Source organism: Mobula birostris, unplaced genomic scaffold (genome assembly GCF_030028105.1).
Source record: "Mobula birostris isolate sMobBir1 unplaced genomic scaffold, sMobBir1.hap1 scaffold_735, whole genome shotgun sequence".
In the NCBI taxonomy this organism is placed as follows: Eukaryota; Metazoa; Chordata; class Chondrichthyes; order Myliobatiformes; family Myliobatidae; genus Mobula; species Mobula birostris.
Genome location: NW_027278453.1, coordinates 153427 through 168640, shown reverse-complemented (window position 1 = coordinate 168640; position 15214 = coordinate 153427). Strand labels below are relative to the sequence as shown.

At 54.0% G+C, this 15214-nt stretch overlaps 1 protein-coding gene across 1 annotated transcript; it reads left to right on the top strand.

Moving 5' to 3' along the window:
* Positions 1–955: 955 nt before the first annotated feature.
* LOC140193711 (alpha-actinin-2) lies at positions 956–12984 on the top strand (the record flags this gene model as incomplete). The annotated part of the gene is made up of 6 exons (XM_072250878.1): positions 956–1152; positions 2921–3100; positions 6580–6726; positions 9684–9749; positions 11188–11346; positions 12315–12984. Coding segments are annotated over 6 exons (908 nt in total), but the record flags the coding sequence as incomplete, so codon positions are not given.
* Between the last annotated feature and the right edge of the window lie 2230 nt (positions 12985–15214).

The following is a 15214-nucleotide window of genomic DNA, read 5'->3' as shown; positions in this document are numbered from 1 at the left end:
GAGAGTGGGACAGTGGGATTCGTGTGGGGACTGACACAGGGCCGTGGGGAGAGAGTGGGACAGTGGGATTAGTGTGGGGACTGACACAGGGCTGTGGGGCGAGTGGGACAGTGGGATTAGTTTGGGGACTGACACAGTGCTGTGGGGAGAGAGTGGGACAGTAGGATTAGTTTGGGGACTGACACAGGACTGTGGGGGCAGAGTGGGACAGTGGGATGATTGTGGGGACGGACACAGGACTGAGGAGAGAGAGTGGGACAGTGGGATTTGTTTGAGGACTGACACAGGGCTGTTTTGAGGGATTGGGGTGGGATTACCTTGGTGACCGATAGGGCTGAGGGGAAAGGGGAGAACAGTGGGATTTTGGACTGATATGCGGTTGTTTTGAGAGACTGGGGTGGTGGGATTATGTTGGGGACTGATACAGGGCTCGGGAGAGAGTGGGGTGGGATTACGTTGGGGACTGATACAGGGCTCTGGGGAGAGAGTGGGGTGGGATTACGTTGGGGACTGATGCAGGGCTCTGGGGAGAGAGTGGGGTGGGATTACGTTGGGGACTGATATGCGGTTGTTTTGAGAGACTCGGGTGGTGGGATTATGTTGGGGACTGATACAGGGCTCTGGGGAGAGAGTGGGGTGGGATTACGTTGGGGACTGATACAGGGCTCTGGGGAGAGAGTGGGGTGGGATTACGTTGGGGACTGATACAGGGCTCTGGGGAGAGAGTGGGGTGGGATTACGTTGGGGACTGATACAGGGCTCTGGGGTGAGAGTGGGGTGGGATTACGTTGGGGACTGATACAGGGCTCTGGGGAGAGAGTGGGGTGGGATTACGTTGGGGACTGATACAGGGCTGAGGGAAGAACGAGGAAGAGTGGGATTTTGGACCGATACCGGGCTGAGGGGAGAGAGCAGAACGGTGGGATTTGGAACTGATGTAGCTCTGTTTTGAGAGACTGGGGTGGTGGGATTACCTTGGGTACTGACACCGGACGAGCTTTCACTGCGACCCCGCAGGTGAAGACGCTGGTCCCCCACAGAGACCAAACCCTGCAGGAGGAACTTGCCCGCCAACAGTCCAACGAACGCCTTCGCCGCCAGTTCGCCGCCCAGGCCAACGTCATCGGCCCCTGGATCCAGACCAAGATGGAGGTGAGGCGGGTCCCCGTTGTTAAATCCTTGCAGTCCCCGTCCTGGGCCCCTTCCCCGCGGTCGGGGAGGTTTTAAATTCGGAGACGGGGAAGGAACGGCGGCAGACGTTCCCCGGTCAGGACGGCAGACGGGGGGGGGTATCCTGTGGGGTGGTGCCCCTTCGAGGAGGGGCAGTCCGAGTGGCTGGGGCGAGTGACCGCATTGCGTTCCGTAGGCGGTGAACGCCGTGGCCGCTCTGCGCCGGCGGTGGAAGGAGGGGATGCTCACGGGGTGGGGGGGGCGGCGCGGGGAGCCGATCGAGCGGGCTGGTCTGTCCCGGACGCTGTCACGCCCCCGGAGAGTTGCAGCCATCTTCATCCGGGCGAGTGGGGAGTGTCCACTCACACTGTGTCCTGTAGGTGAGGGAAAGATGGTGGGACATCACTCCTCAAAGAATCCCCACCCTCCGACCTTGTAGTCACAAGGTCAGTGTGCCTGGTCCAGTTGGGTTTCTGGTCACTGGTAACTCCCCCCTCCCCTAGTACAGTGATGATGGGGTACCGGCAATAGGGGTGTCACTAGACTCCATCACTGGGGGCTGGTCACTTGTGTGGGGCCAGCGTTACTTCCCTCAGTCTGGCCCCCGTCTAGACAGAGTCCCATTCTCCCTGCACGCAGGCACAAACTGTGATCCTCTGAGGGGATGCGAGTGGGATGGGACACTGTGCGAGGGTCAGTAAGCCTCCCCGCCCCCCAACACTGACCCTGCACTGGTCACTCAGGGAGCAGCCGAAGGGGGCAAAGCCCCAGGGCACTGTCTTGGGGAACTCCTGTAGTCACAGTGTGGAGGGAGCTGCTTGTCCTGGCCCACAAGGGAGCCTCAGTTTGTCCAGCTCGTGATGGGACGGTGCGGAGGGAGCTTCAGTCTGTGTCTGACCCCGGGAGTGTGATGGGACGGTGTAGAGGGAGCTTCACTCTGTGTCTGACGCCGGGAGTGTGTGATGGGACGGCGTGGAGGGAGCTTCACTCTGTGTCTGTCCCCGGGAGTGTGTGATGGGACGGTGCGGAGGGAGCTTCACTCTGTGTCTGACCCCGGGAGTGTGTGATGAGACGGTGTGGAGGGAGCTTCACTCTGTGTCTGACCCCGGGAGTGTGTGATGGGACGGTGCGGAGGGAGCTCCACTCTGTGTCTGACCCCGGGAGTGTGTGATGGGACGGTGTGGAGGGAGCTTCACCCTGTGTCTGACCCCGGGAGTGTGTGATGGGACGGTGCGGAGGGAGCTTCACTCTGTGTCTGACCCCGGGAGTGTGTGATGGGACGGTGCGGAGGGAGCTTCACTCTGTGTCTGACCCCGGGAGTGTGTGATGGGACGGTGCGGAGGGAGCTCCACTCTGTGTCTGACCCCGGGAGTGTGTGATGGGACGGTGCGGAGGGAGCTTCACTCTGTGTCTGACCCCGGGAGTGTGTGATGGGACGGTGTGGAGGGAGCTTCACTCTGTGTCTGACCCCGGGAGTGTGTGATGGGACGGTGTGGAGGGAGCTTCACTCTGTGTCTGACCCCGGGAGTGTGTGATGGGACGGTGTGGAGGGAGCTTCACTCTGTGTCTGACCCCGGGAGTGTGTGATGGGACGGTGCGGAGGGAGCTTCACTCTGTGTCTGACCCCGAGAGTGTGTGATGGGACGGTGTGGAGGGAGCTTCACTCTGTGTCTGACCCCGGGAGTGTGTGATGGGACGGTGTAGCGGGAGATCCCCGAGGGCTGACTGTCTCGCTCTTCCCGCCCGTCAGGAGATCGGCCACATCTCCATCGATATCACGGGCTCCCTGGAGGACCAGATGAACCACCTGAAGCAATACGAACAGAACATCATCAACTATAAGGCCAACATCGATAAGCTGGAGGGAGACCACCAGCTCATCCAGGAAGCTCTCATCTTCGACAACAAACATACCAGCTACACCATGGAGGTAAGTCCGCCAATATCACCTCCCTGCCCTCCGGGGTTCAGACCTCCTGGACGGGGATTTGAACCCGCAGACCCCTTTTCATTTACCTCTCAACTTGTACTGGTGTTTGTCAAGTGTAAAGTCAAATTTAGTATCATACGTGCGTCTGCCATTCCGGGCCTGGGACTGGATTATGGATATCTGATGGCTGTGAGTCGAAGAGTCCGGGGTCAAGGACACGAGGCCTGAAGGCCAGCTATCCTGAGGGTGGAATCCTGGCTGAGTGGGAGGGTGGGAAAAGCATTTGTTTTAGAACGTAGAGTGTGAGCACGTGGCCGACTGGTTAAGGCATTGGACTAGCGATCTGTAGGTTGTGAGTTCGAGCCCCAGCCGAGGCAGCGTGTTGTGTCTTTGAGCAAGGAACTTAACCACACATTCCTCTGCGATGACACCGGTGCCAAGCTGTATGGGTCCTAATGCCCTTCCCTTGGACAACATCGGTGTCGTAGAGAGGGGAGACTTGCAGCATGGGCAACTGCTGGTCTTCCATACAACCTTGCCCAGGCCTGTGCCCTGGAGAGTGAAGACTTTCCAGGCGCAGATCCATGGTCTCGCAAGACTAACGGATGCCTTTACTTTATTATGAACATAGATCATAAAACCATAGAGCGCATTACAGGCCGTTTGGCCCGTCTAGTTATGCTGACATTTTAACCTACTCCAAGATCAATCTAACTCTTCCTTCCCACAGAGCCCTCTGCTTTGCCTATCTAAGAGGCTCTCAAATGTCCCTAATGTATCTGCCTCGACCACCACCCCTGACAGCACTTTCCACACACACCCACCACTCTCTGTGTGAAAAACCTACCGCCTGCATCCCCCCCCCCCGCCAATACTTTCCTCCAATCACCTTAAAATGATCGATATTATTCCCCCTCATATTAGCGATTTCCATCCTGGCGGAAGTCTCTGGCTGTCCCCTTGATATATGCCTCTTATCTTCTTGTACACCCCTTCAAATTCAAAGTCAAGTTTATCGTCATGTGAGAGTCTGCAAGTCTGAGTTCGGGTCAGAGGCCGGAGGTCAAAGGGCCAATGTCTGCGAGTCCGGGGACAAGGACTGGAGGCCCTGAGGTGTCCTGTCCTGGGGTTGTGTATGTGTGTGTCCTGTTTCGCTGTCGTTCCGTTGTTATCCTTCTGAACACGCAAAGCATCTCTTACGAGCCTCAGGGTCAGGAAGAGGTATCACCCCTCAACCATCAGACTCTTCAACCAACGCGGATAACTTCACTCATCCCACCACTGAACTGTCCCCACAACCTATGGACTCACTTTCTGGGACCCTTCATCTCACGTTCTCGATATTTATTGCTTACTTATTTATTAATATTATTTCTTTCTTCCTGCATTTATTGTCTTTTGCATACTGGTTGAAGGCCTAGGTTGGGACGGTCTTTAATTGCTTCTATGATAGTTACTATTCTATCATGGATTGACTGAGTATGCCCGCAAGAAAATGAATCTCAGGGTTGGGTGTCAGGTGACGTAGGTGTACTTTGTACTTTGAACTTAGGAAGATTGAGCGAGTGAGGGCTTTTCTCTTTGGGGCAAAGGAGGAAGAGAGGTGTGCAAGATGATAAGAGGCGGAGATCGAGTGGAGGGCCGGAGACTTTATCCCAGGGTGGAAGTGGCCAATACGAAGGGGGGGGGCATAATTTTAAGGTGAATGGAGCAAAGTATGGGGGGGACGTCAGAGGTGGGTTTTTTACAGAGAGTGGTGGGTGTGTAGAACACCCTGCCAGGGGTGGTGGTAGATACATTAGGGACATTTAAGGTGCTCTTCGATTGGCATATGGATGATAGAAACGTGGAGTGCTTTGTGGGAGGGAAGGGCTGGATTGATCTTACATTAGGTTAAAAGTTTGGCACCACAGTGTGAGGCAAAGAATCTAGAGGGAGGGGTTAGAGTGTTCTTTAGAGTAAGTTAAAAAGGTCGGCACCCAATCGTGGAAGTCGGCCGGCGGTGTTGTGACATTCGCACCGGACTTCGGGACGAGCCGTCCCGGGTTCGAGTCCGGCTCTCTCTCTGCACGCTTTCCGTCTGAGCTAGCAACTCGGCCTCGTGAAAAAAAAAAACAACACAGAGAAGTACAGGGTTACCGCCAGACGCGCCATGAGGCGCGGAGAGGGACGTCAACGACAACATCGTGGGCCGGGGACCCTGTACTGTCGCCCGAGCTGTTCCATGTCCTGTTGTGGACACGCAACGCTCGCAGGCTGACCCCATCACCCGCGACGGTTGTCCGATGCACGTTCCGGTGCACACGCGACCAATAAATCTGATGGTGAATCCGGCACGCGTCCACGTACGAACAGGTGCACCGAGAAAATTCACCCGCAGCAGAATCACTGGCGCAGTGCCACAGATGGGCAGCGTTCACGTGCAAATTAGACATAAACTATGCACAGTTTCTTTAAGGAGGGATGTAGCAGGGCAGAAGAAAACACGTCCTTGATACTGCAAGGCGGTCGTGCTATTGGAAAATGATACGCGTGGTGCCAGTTTGTTCAAGAAGCAAGTTTAGACACTAGCCCTTCCAACCCACCGGGCCTGCGCTGACCAGTCACACACATGTGACAAATTAACCTTCCAACTGCTACAGTGCACGCGGAGGAAACTCACAGCCACGGGGAGCACTTACAGACGGTGGCGGGAATTGAACCTGGGTCTCTGGCACGGTAATGGCGTCACCATAAGACCACAAGGCGTGGGAGCACGATTCGGCCATTTGGCCCATCGAGTCTGGTCTGCAATTTCATCGTGGCTAATCCATTTCCCTCTCAGCCCCCGATCTCCTGCTTTCTCCCCGTATCCCTTCATGCCCTGACCAATCAAGAATCTATCAACCTCTGCCTTAAATAAACCCAATGACTTGGCCTCCACAGATTCACCTCCCTCTGGCTAAAGAAATTCCTCCTCATCTCCATTCTAAAGAGGCATTTCTCTATTCTGAGCTGTGTCCTCTGGTCCTAGACTCCCCCACTGTAGGAAACATCCTCTCCACACCCACTCTATCTGTGTCCTCTGGTCCTAGACTCCCCCACTATAGGAAACATCCTCTCCACATCCACTCTATCTGTGCCCTCTGGTCCTAGACTCCCCAACTACAGGAAACATCCTCTCCACATCCACTCTATCTGTGTCCTCTGGTCCTAGACTCCCTCACTATAGGAAACATCCTCTCCACGTCCACTCTTTCTGTGCCCTCTGGTCCTAGATTCCCCCACTATAGGAAATATCCTCTCCACGTCCACTGATGTGTGTGATGAAACAGTGTAGAGGAAGCTTTCCTCTGTGTCTGACCCCGGGAGTGTGTGATGGGATGGTGTAGACGGTGTGTACAGGAGGAACGATGTGTTCCTGTTTCCTTGCGTCTGGGTGGTGTCTGACTGTGACCGTGTTCTCTTCCCCTGCCCCCCACCCCCCCGGCTGTCCGCAGCACATCCGTGTGGGCTGGGAACAGCTCCTCACCACCATCGCCAGGACCATCAATGAGGTGGAGAACCAGATTCTGACCCGGGACGCCAAGGGCATCAGCCAAGAGCAGCTGAACGAGTTCCGCGCCTCCTTCAACCACTTCGACAGGGTCAGTACCGCAGGGCGTGGCGGTGGGGGGTGGGGGAGGGAAGAGGTGCACGGGGGGGTAGAGGAGAGAGGGAGGTAATTCAGTGAGAGCGGAGGAGCAGGAGGAGAGTGTGGAGGAAGGTATTGGGGTATGGGGGGGAATTGAGATGGTGGTAGCAGGGGAAAGAGGAAAATGGGTGAGGGGAGGGATATTGGATCAGATGAGGGGTTGGGTGAGAAGATATTGGATCTGATGAGGGGTTGGGTGAAGAGATATTGGACTGGAGAGGGGCTGGGTTAGATGAGGGGTTGGGTGAGGAAATATTGGACTGGGGAGGGGCTGGGTTAGATGAGGGGTTGGGTGAGGAAATATTGGATCTGATGAGGGGTTGGGTGAGGAGATATTGGACTAGGGGAGGGGCTGGGTTAGATGAGGGGTTGGGTGAGGAGATATTGGATCTGATGAGGGGTTGGGTGAGGAGATATTGGACTGGGGAGGGTTTGGGTTAGATGAGGGGGTCGGGTGAGGAGATATTGGATCTGATGAGGGGTTGGGTGAAGAGACATTGGATTGGGGAGGGTTTGGGTTAGATGAGGGGGTCAGGTGAGGAGATATTGGATCTGATGAGGGGTTGGGTGAAGAGATATTGGACTGGGGAGGGTTTGGGTTAGATGAGGGGGTCGGGTGAGGAGATATTGGATCTGATGAGGGGTTGGGTGAAAATATATTGGACTGGGGAGGGTTTGGGTTAGATAAGGGGGTCGGGTGAGGAGATATTGGATCTGATGAGGATTTGGGTGAGGAGATATTGGACCAGAGGAGGGTTTGGGTTAGATGAGAGGTTGGGTGAGGGGGAATTGGATCAGGAGAGAGGTTGGGTGAGGGGGAATTGGATCATGGAAGAGGTGGGGTTGGGTTTGGGGGAATTGGACTGGGGAGGGGTTGGGTTGGAGGAAATTGGATCGGGGAGGAGTTGGGTGAAGGGGACATTAGATCAGGGGAGAGATAGGGTTGGGGGTAATGTGATCAGGGGAGAGTTGGGTGAAGAAACTTTGGATCAGGGGAGAGGTTGGGTAGGGGGTGAATTAGATCCGGGGCGGGGTTGGGTGAGGGGATATTGGATTAAGGGAGGGGTTGGGTGAGGGGACATTGGATCAGGGGAGGGGTTGGGTGAGGGGATATTGGATTAAGGGAGGGGTTGGGTGAGGGGACATTGGATCAGGGGAGGGGTTGGGTGAGGGAGATATTGGATTAGGGGAGGGGTTGGGTGAGGGAGATATTGGATTAGGGGAGAGGTAGGGTTGCGGGGGGAATTGGATCAGGGAGAGGTTGGGTTGGGGGTGAATTAGATCCGGGGAGGGGTTGGGTGAGGGGATATTGGATTAAGGGAGGGGTTGGGTGAGGGGACGTTGGATCAGGGGAGGGGTTGGGTGAGGGGGAGTTGGATTAGGGGAGGGGTTGGGTGAGGGGTTATTTTATTAGGGGAGGGGACATTGGATTAGGGGAGGGGTTGGGTGAGGGGGAATTGGATTAGGGGAGGGGTTGGATGAGGGGGAATTGGATTGGGGAGGGGTTGGGTGAGGGGGAATTGGATTAGGGGAGGGGTTGGATGAGGGGGAATTGGATTAGGGGAGGGGTTGGATGAGGGGGAATTGGATTAGGGGAGAGGTAGGGTTGGGGGGAATTGCATTGGGGGAAGGGTTGGGTGAGGGGGTATTTTATTAGGGGAGGGTTTGGGTGAGGAGATATTGGATTAGGGGAAGGGTTGGGTTGGGGGGAATTGCATTGGGGGAGGGTTTGGGTGAGGGGATATTGGATTAGGGGAGGGGTTGGATGAGGGGGAATTGGATTAGGGGAGAGGTAGGGTTGGGGGGAATTGCATTGGGGGAAGGGTTGGGTGAGAGGGAATTGGATTAGGGGAGGGGTTAGGTGAGGGGGAATTGGACCAGGGATGGGTTGGGTGAGGGGGTATTTTATTAGGGGAGGGTTTGGGTGAGGGGATATTGGATTAGGGGAAGGGTTGGGTGAGGGGTCATTGGATTAGGCGAAGGGTTGGGTGAGGGGATATTGGATTAGGGGACGGGTTGGGTGAGGGGATATTGGATTAGGGGATGGGTTGGGTGAGGGGATATTGGATCAGGGGAGGGGTTGGGTGAGGGGGAATTGGATCAGGGGAGGGGTTGGGTGAGGGGGAATTGGACCAGGGAAGGGTTGGGTGAGGGACACTGTGTCGGGGTAGAGGGGTAAGAGGTGGTGGGGAGAAGTGAGTGTGTTGGGACCGTGCGGAAGTGGGGCGAGAGTCAGAAGCGGAGTAGGCACGGGGTGTGAGAATGAGACAGGGTGAGGGGCAGAGGGGGATTAGGGATTGGTGGAGCGGGGTGTGTGTCAGTGGGGGCGGAGGAGAGTGAGATAGGGATGAGAGGGGGATTAAGGGGAAGTGTGGGGAAGGAGGAGTGGGGGGAGAGAGAGAGGGTGAGAGATAGGGGGAGAGGACAAGGTTGAATGAGAGGGACGTGAGGGAGCGTAAGAGTGATGGGCGTGTAGGGAGAGTGCGGGGTGAGCGAGGGAGAGGAGGGGAGGGAGTGATGAGAAGGGCAGAAGGGGGAGGGGGCTCAGGGAGTGATAGGGCATGGGAGGGCAAGAGGGGGAGAGAGATACTGAGGGGGAGAGGTGGAGGGAGACCACTGTTAAAGGGGGTGAGGGAGCAAGGGAGTGGGAGAGAGGAAATGATTGGGAGGATGAGGGAGGGAGAAGGTGAGGGGACAGAGGGTGATCCTGGCAGAGTGAAGAGACACTGGGCACAGTCCGAGGGATATCAGGGTCTTCGGGACTTGTCAGCTCTTGCTTCCTCGTTCGGTCGGCCTCGGTCCCGGGAAGGAAAACCAGGGGCAATCCGTGGGGATCCATTGTGGCTGGGTGCAGTCACTAACTGGAATCTCTCTCTCTCTCTCTCTCCGTGCGCCGGTGGGGCGGTGTAGAAGAGGAATGGCAAGATGGAGCCCGACGACTTCCGTGCCTGCCTCATCTCCATGGGCTACGATCTGGTAGGTTCTCTGAGGGATGCCCGTCGTCCCGGGTGATTCGGAATGGGGAGGGGGGGTGTCTCACGGGGTTGGCAAGGACCTTAGGGTGGCAGCTGAGGTGCCTGAAGACTTGCTTCCTCCAGGTGAGCTAGTGGTAAGGATGGCAGGTGCTATATTAGCAATTACTTCCAGAGGGCTAGAATATAAAAGCAATATTGGGCCGAAGAACTTCTCTGCATTATGATTTTAAATTCCTGTTGCCCCTCCCATGGACCTCTCCCCCCTCCCTTTCCCCGGCTCCCTAAACTAACCCAGTTCCTGTGTCGGGTCCCGGTCCTCCCTTTGTAGATGCTGCCTGGCTTGCCGAGTGCTTCCAGCATCTCTAACTTCTACTTCAGGCCTACAGTGTCCACCGACTTTTTCCCCAAATGGCTGTTCGCCGATCTGGGGTCTGTAAACGAAGGGGCTGTGTGGTGGGAAGTGAAAAGAAGACTGCAGACACTGGAACTCCGAAACAGATTGAAAAAACAGAAAGTGCAGGAAATATTTAGCAGCAGCTGAAGTGGGAGAGAAACCAGGAGTGTACTTGATGGAATTCAGAAGGATAAGGATTTAAATCTACCAGGTACTGAATGAGCTAGATAGAATGGATTTGTACCATCGCACAGGAGTACAGGTGCCTTGGGTCCCACAGCACCAGGTTCAGGAATAGTTATTGCCCTTTGTCGGGTCTCTGTTTAATTTCTGTTCTTGAGCATTCTTCCAGGAGTCAAAAATGGCGAGCATCCTTCGTCCCAAGATTTCAGTTTATTTTAGAGTGCCAACAAACACACAAATACTAACCGAGCTAAATAAGGAGCTGAGAAACGAGGCTAAGAGGGGAATTCTCGCTAAGGGGTAAAAGACAGTGCTTCAGAAAAATCTATCACTTTTATAGATAAGATAAAGAAAATTCCTTAGATAGAACTGAATTAAAGGAACAAGAGATGGCACTATAGAAAAATCTACCGCTTTTATAGATAAGATAAGGAAAATTCCTTAGATAGAAGTAAACTAGTTAATGGGTGCACATAATTACATCATGTGGGTCATGTGCTGATACTTAGCCAATGAAAAATGAGGAAGGTGATAAACCGTTAGTTTAGCTGCTATACCGCTTTCTGCCGTAAGTGTGAAACATACTTCTTGTTAAAAAGTACAAATCTCATAAAAAGTATTATTTTTAAAAAAAATAGTGGTTTCCAACACCTTCCAGAATTAGGCTCCTGAAGCAGCCTGGATAACTTCACTCACCTCAATTCTGAACTGACTCACTTTGAAGGACTCTATAGCCCGTGTTGTCAGTATTATTCATTTATTCGCTTGTTTATTCCTTGCGCGATTTGTCATCTTGTTTGGGTATTCCGCGAGTACCGTTTGGTGTTAAATTTTGCCTGTTGTTCCCCTTCCCCCCCAACAGGGCGAGGTGGAGTTTGCACGGATCATGACCCTTGTGGACGCCAACAACACCGGCGTGGTGACCTTCCAAGCCTTCATCGACTTCATGACCCGCGAGACGGCCGAGACGGACACAGCCGAGCAAGTCATGGCCTCCTTCAAGATCCTGGCCTCCGACAAGGTTCGAAGTGGCCGCTCCGGCTGACTTCTGACCCGCCTCACCGACAATGCCCCTCCCCCTTCAGGGTCAAAGTTTAACCCCCCCCCCCCCCCGGGGGATGGTGACCGTGGGCAGGCTCCCTCTCCCACGTGCACAATCCCATCCTGATGACAATGGCTCCGTTCCCAGTGGGATTGCCCCGTCCAGATTCATGAGACTGATAACGGTATGGAAGAAACTGTTCTCGAGTCCAGTTGTCCAGGCATTCAAGCTCCTAGAGAAAAGGGACTGGACTGTGATGAGATGGTGTAACACTTACAAACTGTTCGGGTCAAATTTGACCCGTTTTGACTTTTGGCAGCAGTAAAAACACACTAAATGCCCTTCTTTTTAGCTGAAACTTCTTCATTTTTGCGCTTTTTGGGTCACTTTAGGAAAAGTCATCAAATTTCGGCTTAAGAAAATGACATTTAGGGTGTTTCCACAGCTGTCAAATGTCAAAACGGGTCAAATTTGACCCGAACATTATGTAAGGGGTAAAGGGAGCTTCACTCTGTGTCTGACCCCGGGAGTGTGTGATAGGACAGTGTAGAGGGAGATTCATTCCGTGTCTGACCCCGGCAGTGCGTGACGGGAAGGTGCGGAGGGAGCTTCACTCCGTGTCTGACCCCGGGAGTGTGTGATGGGATGGTGCAGAGGGAGCTTCACTCTGTGTCTGACCCCAGGAGTGTGTGATGGGACGGTGTGGAGGGAGCTTCACTCTGTGTCTGACCCCGGGAGTGTGTGATGGGACGGTGCAGAGGGAGCTTCACTCTGTGTCTGACCCTGGGAGTGTGTGATGGGACAATATAGAGGGAGTTTCACTCTGTGTCTGACCCCGGGAGTGTGCGGAGGGAGCTTCACTCTGCGTGATGGGGCGGTGCGGGAGGGACTGACTCCCGAGCCCGAGCCCCGCGTTGATCCTGACAGGGTCCGCTGTATTCCCACAGAACTACATCACGGTGGAGGAGCTGAGGCGGGAGCTGCCCCTGGAACAGGCGGAATACTGCATCAGCCGGATGACGACCTACACTGGAGCTGACGGAATTCCCGGAGCACTCGACTACATCTCCTTCTCCAGCGCGCTGTACGGGGAGAGCGACCTGTGAACCTCCCTCCCTCCCTCCCTCCCTCTATCACCCCCACAGCCGCGTCTGTCCGCTTCACCCTCTTCCTTTGCGCCAACCCGGCCAGGAGGACCACCCTCCGCTGCGCGCCTCAGAACGTCTCCCCCTGCCCCACCAGCCCGACGCCCTGTCCGCTCCAGGGAGGGGCCCGCTCAGAAGGAAAGGTTTGGATTCACTCACTGCATGCACTGTGGACCGGGGAGGGAAGCGGGCCTGGGGAAGGGGAGGGGATGTAATGGGCGCCCCACCTCCACCGACCTCCCCTCCGGTGAGGTGGAAGGGGCATCTATAGTGGCGTCCGCCCTCTCCGCCATCTTGGTGGCCAAGGGTAATTACTGAGGAACGGCAGGTGAGGGGGGAAAGGCTTCCCCTCGGTCCTGTCCCTCCGACCTCCGACCTCCAGAACTTGAGGTGATGACCAGGTTGCCCAGGGATCCTCCCCCCTCCCCACACTCCTCCTTTGCCCTCCCCTTCCCCAGCCACAACCCGCCCATCTCATTCCATTCTCCTCTCGCTTCTACGTGCCGCTCCTCTTCCGAGCAGCCCCGCCAACGTTTTATTTATTCTCCAGAGTCAGGCTCCAGGCGATGTGAAACACTAGGCCGGTGAGCGGGTCGCTCGCTGCATTTCGGGGCGGGGAGTGTCCTTTTAAGCCACAAATTGTAAGCTGAGACAAAAATAAAAACACTCCTTGGAGGTACCTCCAGAACTTGTACGCCTCTTTATTGCTTTCGGCTCTTTCTCAAGTCACAACGAGGCCGAGTTGGACTAGGCCTGAGTGAAGCCTGGAGCTGTCTTAGGTGGGTAATCCCACCCTCAGAACTGATTGGAAGCTAGCTCCCTGCACGCCTTCCCAACTCAGACATCCCACACTGCAAAAACTCATTTCAGGGAGGTAGCCTCCCTGAATTGAGTTTTGCAAGAGACTTCCGGGAGAGGTGGAATGTCTGCAATAGAGTAGCTCCTTAGCAGCTAGCCAGCTAGTTTAAATAATTAGCTTTGCTAATGAATGAATGACACCTGTTAAACTCACCTCAACATGTCTTTTACAGTCTTAACCCACCACGGGCAATAGAAAAGTCACTGTTGCAAACAGTGCAGCGAGCAATACTGTCATTATTTTTGACCCCTATTAGACAGGGGTACACTTTAGTGTAGTCTGGGGTGACGCGCATTTTATACTTTCTTTTTTTTTTGGAACACTCTGCCATGGCGCACTCTCGCGCGCGCGCGCTCTCTCTCTCTCTCTCTCTCTCTCTCTCTCTGTCGCTCGCTCGCTCTCAAAAAAGTTGATTTCCGTGATATTGTATATAATTTGCGGGCATCAGGGAGCCACTATTAATATGCAGGAGACTCCCGGAACTTCCGGGAGAGGTGGGATGTCTGCCAACTGATTTATTACCCTGCGATGCTGTGAGAAGCTCTTGTTTGTGTGCCATCCAGACAGATAAGAATCAAGTTTTTTTCACTGACGTGATAATTAAGGATGAGGTCTCCCGGTACTTGGAGGCACATGATAAAACAGGCAACAGTCAGCGTGGGAAAATCACGCCTGACAAATCTGTCGGAATTCTTTGAAGGAATATCAAGCAGGATAGAGAAAGGAGAATCGGTGATGTTGTGAACGTGGGATTTGCACACAAGAGGCTGCTTAACAAGTTATGAGCCCACAGTATTACAGGAAAGTTACTGGCATGGTTAGAGCATTGGCTGATCGGTAGGAGGCAAAGAGTGTGAATAAAGGGAGCCTTTTCTGGTTGGCTGCCAGTGACTAGTGGTGTTCCACAGGGGTCTGTGGTGGGACCGATTCTTTTTACGTTACATGTCAATGATTTGCATGACGGAATCGATGGCTGTTGCAAAGTTTTCAGACGATATGAGGATAGGCAAAGAGGCTTGGGAGTCCTTGTGCAGGATTCCCTGAAGGTTAATTTTCAGGTTGAGTCTGTGGTGAGGAAGACAAATGTGCTGAGAGCATTCATTTCGAGCGGACTAGAATACAAAAGCAAAGATGTAATGTTGAGACTTTTCAAGCACTGACGAGTGTTTGGGCCTCTTATCCTGAAAAGGATGTGCTGACTTTGGTGAGGATTCAAAGGAAGCTCACAAAAATCCTAGGCAGGAGGAGAGAGAAGCAGCGCGCCGCGCGTGCACAGCCCTCTGGTGAAAAATGGTATCGTATCTGTTAAATAGGGGCTGTGGACAATTCTGATTTGATGGAGAATGGACGTGAAAGCACAGAGGAACATCTGGAAAAATTTCTGAAATGCCCGTTCGCTGCTGTCGTTACTGTGCGGTCGGGAATCTTTTGGAGGAAAGGCCTCAAAATCCCCGGCTTTGCCTGCTCTTGGCAACCGAGAAGGAGGTCGAATCTTTCAGCAGAGATGGCGCTCAGGACTCGGTGTCGGATTGCTGATCAGAGCTCGAAGTCTTCGGACGACTCAGAGTCGGATTGTGGTCGGCATGGCAGGGAGAGTTTTTCTTCCTTCTCCCGTCTGCGTGAGATGTGGGACATTTGAGGGACTTTGAACTTTTACTGTGCTCATGGACTTCTTCATCGAGTTGTGGTATTGTTGCACTGTTGTAACTATATGTTATAATTATGTGGTTTTGTTAGTTTTTTTCAGTCTTGGTCTGTCCTGTGTTTTGTGATATCACACCGGAGGAAATATTGTATCATTTCTTAATGCATGCATTACTAAATGACATTAAAAGGGGACTAT